At 36.5% G+C, this 14,154-nt stretch overlaps 1 protein-coding gene across 2 annotated transcripts in view; it reads left to right on the forward strand.

Moving 5' to 3' along the window:
* CLINT1 (clathrin interactor 1) overlaps positions 1–12,900 on the forward strand; it is a 62,688-nt gene extending 49,788 nt beyond the window's left edge. The window contains exons 9-12 of one of the 2 annotated variants that reach the window (XM_046666763.1): positions 3,423–3,497; positions 7,874–8,166; positions 10,040–10,190; positions 11,175–12,900. In XM_046666763.1, the coding sequence (XP_046522719.1) occupies positions 3,423–3,497; positions 7,874–8,166; positions 10,040–10,190; positions 11,175–11,521 (866 nt within the window). In that variant the 3' untranslated portion in view covers positions 11,522–12,900. Of the gene's footprint in view, positions 1–3,422; positions 3,498–7,873; positions 8,167–9,985; positions 10,191–11,174 lie in introns of both variants that reach the window. The other variant, XM_046666762.1, reaches the window with a different exon arrangement.
* The last annotated feature ends 1,254 nt before the right edge of the window (positions 12,901–14,154 follow it).

The raw sequence follows: 14,154 nt of genomic DNA on the forward strand, positions 1-14,154 counted from the left end.
TGCACATAGGTATGGATAGTTCCTCCTAGAAGGGAGAAACTTTTCCTAAGTGAAGTAAAGAGATTTTTAATTTTTAAGATAGTTTTTAAAGTTGAAGATTGCATTGTGTAAAACACAAGTAGAAGCATAATCTGTGGCAATTCAAAAGATTAAAGTTAAATCATTTTCAAGGAAAGGTGGCTTCTATTTGTAAAATACCTATGTATGTTTCCATTCTTTTCTCCCAGTGTTCTTCAGTTAGTCACATTGTAATCAGACTCCCTATAGTATAGATGGAGAGGAATAATATTTGCTATCGATAAGTTAGGAACATAGTTTAATTTCAGTTTAGTTGTTAGAAGATAGAGCAGTGGAATAACCAAAGTAGGTAATTATCTGAAATATTAAATTCAGGATATGACAAAAATAAAATATCTTACCCAGTTTGAAGTTGAAATCTACCGTATTCAGTGCTTTTATCTGCAGCCTGAATTTTCTTTGTAGCCCAGACTGAATAAGATTTGAAAATCCCTGACTTGTTTGGCATAATAAATTACATATTGATGTTTATTCACTGCTTGGGTAAAGCAAATTAAAATAATCTTCAATTTTCAAATCCCTTAATGTTATAGTAAATGATTAACTATCATTCTGTTACCTAACAGTATACTTTGATCAATATTTTTAACATGAAGGAACATTACAGAAGACAAATTTATGAATATTAAGCAGCAACTGTTTGCAACATTCATGTCTCTGCTAGTTTTTATTAATATATGTACTTGTTTATAAAGTTTAAAAATGTAGCTCATTGATCTTTTGTGCACCTCGTCACATTTTATCATGTGTCTATCTTTAAAGAAGAGAAAAACGAATGCCTGATACTATCCTTTGGATAAAGCAGAAGTGGACATGGGAGCTGTAGTGTTGGCAGGAGTGGAGAACCTTGGCCTTGGTGGGAGTTAGTTAATGATAAATGAGGATATATGGGAATATGTGCATCTGTAATGAGGTGAAGGAATGAGGAATTAGTTATATCTGCTGATAGTTGACTACAGTAATGTGCATTAAAACGAAATACCAGGTACACATGTATCAGAAACTGATTTGTTCCTTTTATTACTGCTGGCCATTTATTAAGAAGGGGAGATGGTTCTAGTTTAATTAACCCAGTTGAGTGTGGCAGATGGGGCAGAATGTCTTGCAGCGATAAGACAATTCAGAAATGGCACCAGATGTTGGAAGCTGTCCCTGGTGGTGTTTGAGTGCAGCCCAGATGTTCCAGTCCCACCTGGCTAGTTTCTAAGCACTGCAGGCTAAGCAGCTGTGATGTAACCTATATAATGTTCGCATAATGCTAAAAGCACCATAATTGAACTGCTGCTCTAAACTTCTAAGGTTGTGACTCTTAGGTGAAATCTTTAAAGGCAAACAAAAATAAGGACAACTATTTAAGGTTTTAGATCTTTTGGCTGTTGGCAGTTTCATTGATAGCTGAATTGGAGAGAAATAGAATATTGAAATTTAATATATTAGTGTTCAAATTGTAGACAAAAGTAAATATTCTTACTCATATAGAGATGTGCTGTTATGCAGATTGATTTGAAGCCTTACGATTTGGATCTCACCCCCTTTAAAAACACCAGTCTAGAAGCAACAAAACTAATATTTTTTTCGGGTATTAAAAATACCAGTATTTGCTTGTTCATGGAGTATAGAATAGAAAAATTAATCCATCAAAATCATTGCATTCATTTTTATTCCTATAACTATTAAAGCTGATTTTGTACAAATCAACTTGAAGCTTTTCCCCAATTTTTTTTTGGTGGGGGGCCGGTTTGTGAGGAATATTTGCCCTAAGCTAACATCCATTGCCAATCCTCTTTTTTTTCATTGAGGAAGAATTAGCTCTGAGCTAACATCTGCACCAGTCTTCCTCTCCTTTATATGTGGGATGCCCCCACAGCATGGCTGATGAGTGGAGTGGGTACATACCTGGGATCTGAACCTGTGAACCCAGGCCGCCAAAGCAGAGCATGCAGAACCTTAATCACTCAGCCACGGGGCTGGCCCCTTTCCCTGTTTTTATTTTTTAAAGATTGGCACCTGAGCTAACAACTGGTAGCTTCTTTTTTTTTTTTCCTGCTTTTTCTCCCCAAATCCCCCCAGTACATAGTTGTATATTTTTTTTTAGTTGTGGGTCCTTCTAGTTGTGGCATGTGGGACACCGCTTCAGCATGGCCTGACCACTGGTGCCATGTCCGCGCCCAGGATCCGAACCAGCGAAACCCTGGGCCACCAAAGCAGAGCGCACAAACTTAACCACTCAGCCATGGGACCAGACCCTCCTAACTTTTTACTTTAAAAAAATTTCAAACCTACAGAAAATTTGCCACATTTTTTTTTATTTCTCTCTCTAGTTCTTTTTTGACATTGTTTGTTTATTGTACACCATTTGAGAGAAAATTGCAAACATCATGACATTTTGCTCCTAAAGTACTGCAGCATATATCTGCTTACAACAAGGTTATCTCTCCTTTACAACAATAAAATTATCATACTTGGGAAATTTAACGTTAAAACAGTATTGTTGTCTAAAATACAGACCATATTCAAATTTCCGAATTGGAATGTGTCTCAATTATGCTATTTCAGGATAGCACTTTACAGAAAATCTGGAGTCCAATCAAGCATCATGCATTTCATTTACTTGTGTCATTTCTTTAGGCTCCTTTAATCTACAGCAGTCCCAGTCTTTTGTCTCTTAAAAAGATGTTGACAGTTTTCTGGAGAGTCTTGAGAATTGTTTTGCTGAATGTCCCTCTGATTTGTATTTGTATTTGTCTGATTCATTCCTCGTGATTAGATTCAGCTTAAATGTTTTTGGAAGGAATTTCTACATGGGTGATGATCTCTTCTTCAGTCTTTGACATTAGAAGGTCCATGAATACTATTTTGTCCAATTATTAGTGGCATTAAGTTTGATCAGGTGTTTAAGGTGGTATCCATCCGATTTCTCCATTGTAAAAGTAGTTTCATCCCCTTGTATTTAATAAGTCATCTGTGGGGTGATGTTTTAAGAATATGTGACTGTCTTATTCCCCAGCAACATTTTACCCAGGTTTTAGCATCCATTAAAGATTCTGATAAAGAGCATAGTTGGCTGGATAAACTGCATGCCTATCTTATGTTCGTGAAGTGCTTGTGAGGGATACCTTTAACCACAGTTGTAGTGTCAGTATCTTACTAGATATAGAACTGAGGAATGTAAGAGAGTCTGTGGTAGCTTCAAGGGGACATGGTGACATGAAAACTGGCTTTTATGGTGGGTCTGGGGCTGCTATTATTGGGGTTAAATGTGGTGTTAAAATGACTTCCTGAAATTGCTATCAATTATTCTGTGGTTCTGACGGTTTAACTTTTTCCTCGTACTTAATTTCTAGGAGGATCAGCTGATTTATTTGGAGGATTTGCTGACTTTAGTTCAGCTGCTGCATCAAGCAGTTTCCCTTCCCAAGGTATGATACAGTCTGGTGGGCCAGAACTCTAGGGGCAGTGAAAAGATTGTCAACACAAGCAACCCCCTCTCCCCCCAGATTACTTCTTTTTGGTGTTTTTCTCCTTGTAGTATTTATAATTCCTAAGGTGTTTTATTGAGCCAGTGCCTTAAGTGTGCCAAATGAATAAATTTGGTTGCAAACTACTCAGGTAGACCTAAATAAAATTGCCCTTATTCATAAGTGACTCTCAGCCTTTTTTTTGTTGGGGGGGACAATGTGAATAAATATAAATAATCTTATTTTAGCAGTAAGATTATTATGGTTTATGTTTAGCTTACATGATTTTTATGAATGAAATTCAAGAACATTCAGATTGGGCAGAGTATCTTACTAAAATTTATTTCTTTGTAATTTAGGTATCTCAAGAGCATTTCCATGAAAAATAACTGAACTTCATTTTGACACATCCTAAACAGTGAGCAGTTGAACCTCAGGCAAAACTTCCTCATCCATGTTAGACTAGAAATTTGAAAATGCCCTAGACTCATTGTAGTGATCATTTTGCAGTATGTACAAATATCAAATCATTATGTTGTACACCTGAAACTAATATAACATTGTATGTCAATTATACCTCAACTAAAAAAAGGATCAAAAAAAAGCCTACCCCCAAGCAGAATATAGGCTTAAATATCAAGGATTGAGAAGAAAGACTTGTCTTTTTTCTCTCTCTGTTTTTTAATATTTTTATCTTATTACCTCTGCCATATACTATAGTAGCTGTTTAACTTTGGGAAAGCCTCTGAGCCTCCAACTTTCTAAAATAGGGAGTCATGCTACTTGGCATGGTTCTTTATGAAGATAATGTCCATAGAAGCGTGTAGAAAAGGGCCTAAGTTAGTAAGTTAGTTATTTTGTCTTTTTTTTTTTTTTAAGGTTGTAAAGTGTCTGGCTGTAGTATTTTTTCTGTAAAATCTCATCAGTCTGAAGCTTGAGAGATAATACTAAAAGTTTAACTACAAAAATCTTGGAGCCAGGGGCTGGCCCTGTGGCTGAGTGGTTACAAGTTCCGCATACTCCACTTTGGCAGCCCAGGTTAGGGCCTTCGGATCCCAGGCATGGACCTACTCCACTCATCAGGCATGCTGTGGCGGTGTCCCATGTACAAAACAGAGAAAGACTGGCACAGATGTTAGCTCAGGGCTAGTCTTCAAGCAAAAGAAAAAAAGAAGATTGGCAACAGATGTTAGCTCAGGGTGAATCTCCTCAACAAAAAACAAAAACAAAATGTTGGGGCCAGCCCAGTGGCATAGTGGTTGAGTTTGCATACTGTGCTTCAGTGGTCCTGGGTTCGCGGGTTCAGATCCTGGGCATGGACCTACACACTGCTCATCAAGCCATGCTGTGGGGGTGTCTCACATACAAAAAAATAGAGGAAGATTGGACCAGGTGTTAGCTCAGTGACAATCTCCTTCAACCAAAAAGAGGAAGATTGGCAACAGATGTTAGCTCAGGGTGAATCTTCCTCAACAAAAAACAAAAACAAAATGTTGGGACCAGCCCAGTGGCATAGTGGTTGAGTTTGCATACTGTGCTTCAGTGGTCCCGGGTTCGTGGGTTCAGATCCTGGGCATGGACCTACACACTGCTCATCAAGCCATGCTGTGGGGGTGTCTCACATACAAAAAAATAGAGGAAGATTGGACCAGGTGTTAGCTCAGCGACAATCTTCTTCAACCAAAAAGAGGAAGATTGGCAACAGATGTTAGCTCAGAGCCAATCTTCCTCACCAAAAGGAAAAAACCAAAACTTCAACATGAGGTGAGGCAGGAAGGAAAGAGGTGATTTAACTGAATTAGTCTTAATATTTATTTCAAATAGAGTTATCTATTGCTGTTACATTAATTGGATTAAAGTTTATATTTAGTAATGTCTGGTTTAGGATTTAGGAAGAAAGATGCATAGTTTTTAGTGTGATTTAGGGTTATTTTGACAGCCTACTTTTGTAAATTCCAAGTATTTTCCAGAAACCAGAATTGTGGAGTAATTAACTGCTTCATTTTAGAAGTGTGGTTATGCCTTGTAAGGGTTAATACCTTACTTAAGGCAAAGCAAAGTGGAAGATAAACATTGCCCTAATTTTACAGACTGCCCATATAATTCTCAAAGTTTTTATGTATATAAAGTTGCCTACTATGCAAATAATTTGAATATGTTAATATTGCTAAGTGATACATCTCTTTATCTGTATGCATGTGATTAATATAACCTGATCACCATTACACAAGGGACTGAAACTGTTGCAGCAATGATTAATCATTTCTGAACAGTATATGCCCCACTAGAAATCTCTTCCTCCCATGATTAATCATCTCAGATAAAGTTTTCAGATGGGGCAACACGTTTTTGCCCCAGTTTCCATTCTTATTCTGTTGTATATAGATCAAGCAAATAGAAAATCAGTATAAAGTTTACCTTTATCCATCAGTCTTGCTTAAATTAGTTTAAATTGTTTAATATATAGAACTAATTGTGAAATTCTTAATTCAGTCTCTCTTGTAAAGAAGATCAAAGACAAGTTTTAGTAAAACCCTGAGGTAATGAATATCAGCCCAGTTCTTGTATTAAATTGCTAGTAGAGCTTGGGTTTTCTAAGCAAATTATTTTCTCTTTAGAGGGTGCTTACATTTTAGTATGGTAATAGAAGAATATAATTTTAAAGACTTAATGTTATTGTTCTTTTGATGTTTAGCATAATGAGACAGTATTGCAGTGGTTGGTTACCTTTTAGGCTAGACAAAATGTCTTTCCAACTTGTAAGTGAACATGGAGTGCAAAGAGATGGTGTTAATTAACTTGGAAATACATGCTACTCACTTTCAGGTGACAGTTTATATGTAGTTCTTTCTTCACCTTTGCTTTTTCAACTTTCATTAATTCATGTTTACCTATTTGTCCCTTTCTTAAAGAAAGGTTTAGAATTATATCTAGCCTAGTTAAAAAAACTTTTTAGATACCACTTGCCTTTATATTTATTGTGTTCCAAATAGTTAATATTATGTATGCAGAATTGACAGAAGCTTGACTTACACTATTACTTAGCATACCTAGAAGAGAGAGAGTGCGGTGCCGTCTCTCTCCCCTGTCTTTTCACAGTTAATCCAGAGTAACAATAGCAAACAGTAAGTGCTACTTACTATGTATTAGTTAATCTTCACAATTTAGGTTTTTTTAAAAGGTGCGGCACTTGGGGCCGGCCCAGTGGCATACTGGGTAAGTTCGCATGCTCCGCTTCAGTGGCCCAGGGTTCTCCTGTTCGGATCCTGGGTGCGGACCTACACACTGCTCATCAAGCCATGTTGTGGTGGTGTCCCACATACAAAAATGGAGGAAGATTGGCACAGATGTTAGGTCAGCAGCAATCTTCCTCACACACACACGCACAAAAAAAGTGCAGCACAGAGAGGGTTAAGTAGCTTGTCACACAGCTAGTAAGGTACAAAAGTTATGCTTTTAAATATTATAGTCTATTAATTAACCTATTGTCAATTTTTTTATCATTGAATCCATTAAACTTGTTATAATTATACTTCAAAGGGTAGTGATAGAGTTTTATTTATTTATTTATTTTTATATTAGCATGAGTTCCCCTCTTAAGACTATACCCCACTTTTTATTTAAGTAAATAAATTGAACAGTCCCATTTGAAGCAGCAGTGTACTAAGGTTATATTGTGGCTATCTGTAGCCCTTGTGTTAGCGGAAGCATGGCCAAATGGGTGAGAACTTCTTACAGAAATTTACTAATCCTGCTCTTAATTTTATTGAATTTTTTCTCCATGCTTTTCTGTTTTGTTTTTTTATAAATTTAATCTCATGAATTTGGGGGGTTATTTACATGAAGTGGTATAAATCATAGTTTGATTTCTCTTTGAACCTTTCCAAATAATGAATGAACAAAATTAGTTGAATGCTCTGATTTTACTGTCTCCTCGCATGAAGATTCTGAATCTCCCAGCACAAAGTTCAACCAGTTTAGAATTTTCTTCTTGCTTTTTGGGGTCTCTGGCTAGTTCATATTTGTTTAGCTGGAAGCGTATTTGGTATGCAAACTTAGATTGAAGGGAAATTTTGATTGTAATTTCTCTGTGTCACCTAAGACCTGGCAAGAGATGGATTTTACTTTATATGTGGGAGTTTTATGTTTTCCTTTGCCTACTTGTTAACACTCATGGAATATTCATGAGAAAGAATAATGTCCAGATGGAGATGGTATCTTCAGATGTTAATCTGGATGGACATAGATCAGCTCTAATTTGTTTCAGTTCATAGATTGTTATAGTTGTTCTGTGCGTTTCAGAAAGTTTCTTACCCTTATCGTGCTTTCTTTCTCAGTAACAGCAACAAGTGGGAATGGAGACTTTGGTGACTGGAGTGCCTTTAACCAAGCCCAGTCGGGCCCTGTTGCCGCCAGTGGTGAACTCTTCGGCACTGCCTCACAGCCAGCTGTAGAACTTGTCAGTGGCTCGCAACCAGCTTTAGGCCCACCTCCAGCTGCCTCAAATTCTTCAGACCTATTTGATCTTATGGGCTCGTCCCAGGCAACCATGACATCTTCCCAGAGTATGAATTTCTCTATGATGAGCTCTAATACAGTAGGGCTGGGTTTGCCCATGTCAAGATCACAGGTAAGTTGTCTGCCTCCCTTGGAAATTGTGGTTCCTAACCTTGGAGGTGCTCTAACTGATCTAATAGTAGATTACCGTGAAACAGAAAAATAAGCAAGTGATACACAGATTGCTTTTGCTCGTTGTGTTTACCTTACCCTCTTGCCCCTGGCATAGTCATTTGGGTTCTGCAGGACACGGCCTTCTCACCCATCTTATAGTCCATGCAAAGGCAAGCATAGTGGCTTGCACAGAGGCAATTGCTGAAAATTTGTTGACTTAATAAATTTGTATTTAATAGTTAAAAAAAATTTTTTAGAAAGAAAGAATAGAGATATTGCTTCACCCATGGTCAGCATTCACTCAGTAAAATCTCTGGTCATATCCTTTAAAATGTGTCACTTAATTGGTTGCAAACAATCATTGCTAATATAGGAAGTCATTCTCTAAAATGATGAATATTCTTCCCTATTCTGGGCCTGCTCTATTACATAGTTTATATAGGCTCTTCACTCTCATTTTCATAAATAAAAACAACTAAATGAGAGCTTTTTAATTCACTTTTTTATAGTTAAATCTATGTCACCTAATATTAGCTTAGAATTGGAACAGAAAAAGTGCAGGGTTAGAATATATGTCTGAGTTGTATCAGGAACTTACTATTTTTGATTCGAGCTGTTCAGAATATTTCTTTATGATGCTAATTGCTTATTTTAATGTGTAGCTTCTGCTCTTTGAGGTGTTAGGATGAAGGAAAAGAAGAAAGAAGCAGAAAGGTGACGGCTCTATATAACAGAAATTAGACCTAACATTAAGAAAATGGGCATGGAAACTACACTAATACCATTAAATTGAACCGTTCACCACTGAACAATCCCAAGCCAGTTTGAGTTTCCTAAACATAAAGCTAATCTACTTATTTGCAACCTTAATTACAACTGTGTTGTGATTCTTTGCATTGGTACATTTTAATTCTTCTTTCTATTCCTAGTCTTTTCCCTTTTTCTGTCCTTTCACAGTTACCCTTAGTAACTACCAGACACCTCTGCTTCTTTCTCCTGAATTTCTCATTTCTCCTGAATTGGTCCACATATATTGAGTTCCACTAGTGTTGCGTGCTTTAGGCAGTAGAAATATACACAGAGCAGGGAAATGTCAGTCAGGATAGATGAAATATAATTTTCTGTTTTGATGGTTTTGCTTTTGGTTTGTTTGAGAAAGATATGCCCTGAGCTAACATCTGCTGCCGTCCTCCTCTTTTTTGCTGAGGAAGACTGGCCCTGAGCTAACATCCGTGTACATCTTCCTCTACTTTATATGTGGGACGCCTGCCACAGCACGGCTTGCTGAACGGTGCCAGGTCCGCACCCGGGATCCGAACCAGCGAACCCCAGGCCCCCAAAGCAGAACGTGCGCACTTAACCACTGCACCACTGAGCCGGCTCCAGTTTTGCTTTTTATAGCATGAGAAATTATATCCTGAATTCCATTTTGGAAGAATAAATTTCCACTTGTGTATTTCCTTGAAGCTGTGCTAACCTTTAGTTGGTAGTTGTTCTGGGATAGTGGCTTCTAGACTTTGGGTGACGGGAGGATAATTGTTAGTGTAAATATGTTGGTTTTTCCCACACCAAGCATTATTTGGACTTCAGAGGAACATTTTTGGGAAGCTAGTGATTCAGGATATTGACAACCTTAGCATAGCATATTTCTGGTTCTTTTTGGTTTCAGGAGTTATAACAAAGTCTAGTATATATTTGGAGTTATTGTGATGAAATTGCCATTTGATAATCTTTATAGAGCAGATGCTTAATTTTTAGAGCATTTTTCTATTTTCCAGCCTTTGCAAAATGTTAGCACAGTGCTGCAGAAGCCTAATCCTCTCTATAATCAGAATACAGATATGGTCCAGAAGTCAGCCAGCAAAACCCTGCCCTCTACTTGGTCTGACCCCAGTGTAAACATCAGCCTAGACAACTTACTACCTGGTATGCAGCCTTCCAAACCCCAGCAACCATCGCTCAATACAATGATTCAACAACAGAGTAAGTTACCACAAGACATCCCTTTCCTTTGTGTACTTAGAACGTTTTGCCCTGATACCAGGACTACTTCAAACCATGAAGGTAAAATACATAACACCACTGTGTGCAGGCCAACTGTGTGTTCACTTGAGAGTTTTTCATGGAACACTTGATATCCCTCCTGGCACATTGAATTTCTTTGTATTCTTGGCATGATAACATTTATTTTATTGTGTTGAGTTTTGGGGGCTTGATCACTAAAATGAAAATGTGTTGTAGAAAATTTTTTTAAATACTGGTAAATATATATGACAAGGAAACAGAAATCATCTGAACTCCATAATCCAGGGATAATCACTCTTAGTTCATATTTCTTTCCATCTTTTCTAACTATATTTTTAATGTTAAGATAATTCTTTCTGTATTGTTTTGTTTCTTGAAGTTCTCATTCAACATTATCATTTTTCCTGTGTTGAATATTCTTAAGAAAAAATATTCAGATCTTTGTTGTTATCCATCATATCAGTGTACAGTTCCTCTATTGTCAGTTGTTAAAAATTGTTTCCAGCTTTTTGCTATTAGAAATAACTCCATGATTTTGTGTAAATCTTTGTACTTGTGATTTTTTTCCTTAATATAATGTTCTAAAAATAGAGCAAGTCAAAGGATGTAAACTTTTTTAAGGCTTTTGATACACAATAGCTCTTGACAACTTGTTAGGTCAGATTCAACAATAGATTTTGTAAGAGTGATTTTAAAGTGCTCATGTTTTCCCCCAGCCCACTCTTCACTCTTTCTACATCTTTGAAAAACCAGAGCTAACAGGCACTGAATATTTCTCGAGAGTAAACAGTGTGAGTTAATTGACTTCTCTTGTAAAATCACTGTAAAAGAATTTTATTGGGGCTTGTAAGTATTGATGGTCAGGAAGATTGTGTTATTTTTCTGTTCTATGAATTTAAAAATTCATTGTGGTAAAGTTCTTTGTCTCTTTTCTTCTGGTAGATATGCAACAGCCTATGAATGTGGTGACCCAAAGTTTTGGAGCCGTGAACCTCAGTTCTCCATCAAACATGCTTCCTGTCCGGCCCCAAACTAACCCTATGATGGGAGGACCCATGCCTATGAGCATGCCCAATGTGATGACTGGCACCATGGGGATGGCCCCTCTTGGAAATACTCCAATGATGAACCAGAGCATGATGGGCATGAACATGAACATAGGGATGTCACCTGCTGGGATGGGCCTGACGGGCACAATGGGAATGGGCATGCCCAATTTAGCCATGACTTCTGGAACTGTGCAACCCAAGCAAGATGCCTTTGCAAATTTCGCCAACTTTAGCAAATAAGAGATTGTAAAGGAGCAGATTGAATGAAGGATTTTTAGTGGTACAGATAGGTGATGTTGGGATGGAAATGCTAATCAACTCCCCTTTCTTTTATCAATTAATTACAATAAACCTACATAAAGAACCAAAAAGGCTGTTTTATAAAAGTGAAATATGTAGTATTTCAGACGGCCAGGCATGGGCGCTTCAGAGGAGGCAGTCAAAATCATTTTTCCCAGTGACAATAGACCACAGATGGGATAGTGAGACCTTCGAAAGCCTTTATAAATTGAAGAGCCCATTTTAACATCATAATTTGTGGGAAGACTGGAATAGGGCTGAATAAATGTGTTTGAATCTCTAATTTTATACTTTTCTTTTCCTGAGGAACTTGATTTTTCTGTCCCTGAATCTCCTTGTCATAATTGGGTCTGTTCCTTTTACTACCACTTTGAGTCCATATATGAAATCATTAAAGTTGGATGATCAGTTTTTTATAAAAAAATATATTTTTGTCCAAAAAAGGCATACATATGTGATTATGGCTAAATCAAAGGTAACTGGGCTGTATATACTTTTGCTAATGTTCCAGCAACACTGCTATTATACTATCCAAATTTTTATTGTAACAAAATCTCTTTAAGCAATTGGTGATAACTATGGGACGTTTTCCATATCTTCTGCTATAATTGTCCTGTGCAGAACTAGGAAAAATATTTTTTTCGGGACTGCTGTATGGTTTCCTTTAAAAGAAAAAAAAAAACCCTCCAGTATTTTTGTTTGTTTTTGGCAGTCATTATTTACTTTGCAGTGATTAACTTGGCAAGGCTTCCTTCCGTGTTTATCCCTGTAGCCACCATTTCACAGGAACAGTCGAGAAAAATATTTATTTTTATTTTTTGATGTCTTTTCAAAAATTTGAAAAGGTAAAAATCCATTAAAACCTTACGTTAAATATAAATGTTAGAACTCAACGATGTTGGCTTTTAGATTTTATACATACTGTTTTGGTTTTGAGTGTATATAATATGGCATTAGCGATATGGTTCCAATAGAGAGGAGTTAAAAATATATTATTAAAGGAGACCTGTAGCAGTCAAAGATTTTATTGATTTAATGGCAAATAAAGGAAATTAATTAAAATGTTTTCGTTTTCCTGCTGTAATTCTGCATTAAGATCACATGAAAATCATGATTCTAGAGTTTGGAATGCAAAATTAATTGTTTCACCCTCAAGCTGGGAATATTTTTTAAAGTAAATACTATAATATAGGTATCAAATTATTACCTCCCCACTTTGTGTTGAAATTTTTTTTATTAAATTGATAAAACTTTGTTTCCAGTGTATTCATAATGTTCTGTTATACATAACATTAAAATGTTCATTAAAATCAATGTTGATCTTCTTTTTCTTTCATTCTGTTAGATATTTGAGACCATTTGGGGAAAAAATAATTATAATTTGGGCAAAGTAATTTTTATAAATAATTTAAAATTATTTAATGACTTTGCTATTCTTCCTATCAGACTCTACTGTTAGGAATTAAAAATGAAGCAGCAAAGATATCCTGACCCGCTCCATTCTTGCTAATGTTCCATCTACAACATTTCTAATTAGGCAGAAATTCATGTACTTCAGCTAAGTGGTAATGAAAAGTGATTCATTTGCTGAATAAGAGATGAGAGTGAGCGTAATTAGCTGACTGCGGTTTTTAATCTTTCAACAATTCAGTGTGTTTAAATGAGTTTCAAAGAATAGGAGCTTTCAAGTGTTGTTACTTCACAGCAATCAAGCCAGGTTCTGGTGGCAGCATGGAGAGAATCTTCCATGATATTTAAAACTCCTAATCTTGAATGAATTTTTCCTTTAAATTGAGAACTATAGCGTCACCTTTCAAATATACATGGTTCTCAGAGGAAATAAATATTTTGTTTCTAAGCTTTTGTGTTTAAATTTTTTTCTAATATTAAGATTCATTTCTTAAAGCGTTTTCTGCACTATGCCTTCTTCCTGTGTTCTGTCTCTGAGAACAGAAGGTAGTCCCCATCTCAGTTGTTATTGCACCTCAGCGTACAGTTTGCTATCTTACCAGAATTTTTTATTTCAGAGCCCACGAGGGAGGAAAAATAAGAAGTGCCTCATTGGGGGTCCATCCAATTTAATGATTTGTCTCTGAAAGGGTTACTAAGTGATACTTCAAAGAAAGGTTCGAATACCCCAAAATCATTTGGAGTTGTCAAGAAAATAGTTTAATAATCTGTTGGGCTCCCTTCTACCTCTTCTAAAACCCTTTCCCTTTTCAACAGCTTCTGTTGTCTGTTTCATTCTGCCTAATATTTTGGGTGGGGGAGTGGGAAATAGTTACCATTCTAGCAATTTATATATAATGAGTGAGTCTCCACTGGCGCTCCAGATTCATTGTTTTTCCTCTTGGAATTTTTTTTACTTCTGATCATTAGGAGCCATAAATGTACAGTGGTCTTGTATAGTACTTCGGATGTTTCCTTTTTTGTTTAAGATAAATTGCGCAAATGATAGCTATAATGCTGTTGGTTTGGGGATGGTAACTAATAAGTTGAGGCCGATACTTATATTTGGAGGGAAGGGTTAATACTTTTTCTTCTCAAGTACTTATGAAATACATTAGTAAAAT

Source organism: Equus quagga, chromosome 7, assembly GCF_021613505.1.
Source record: "Equus quagga isolate Etosha38 chromosome 7, UCLA_HA_Equagga_1.0, whole genome shotgun sequence".
In the NCBI taxonomy this organism is placed as follows: Eukaryota; Metazoa; Chordata; class Mammalia; order Perissodactyla; family Equidae; genus Equus; species Equus quagga.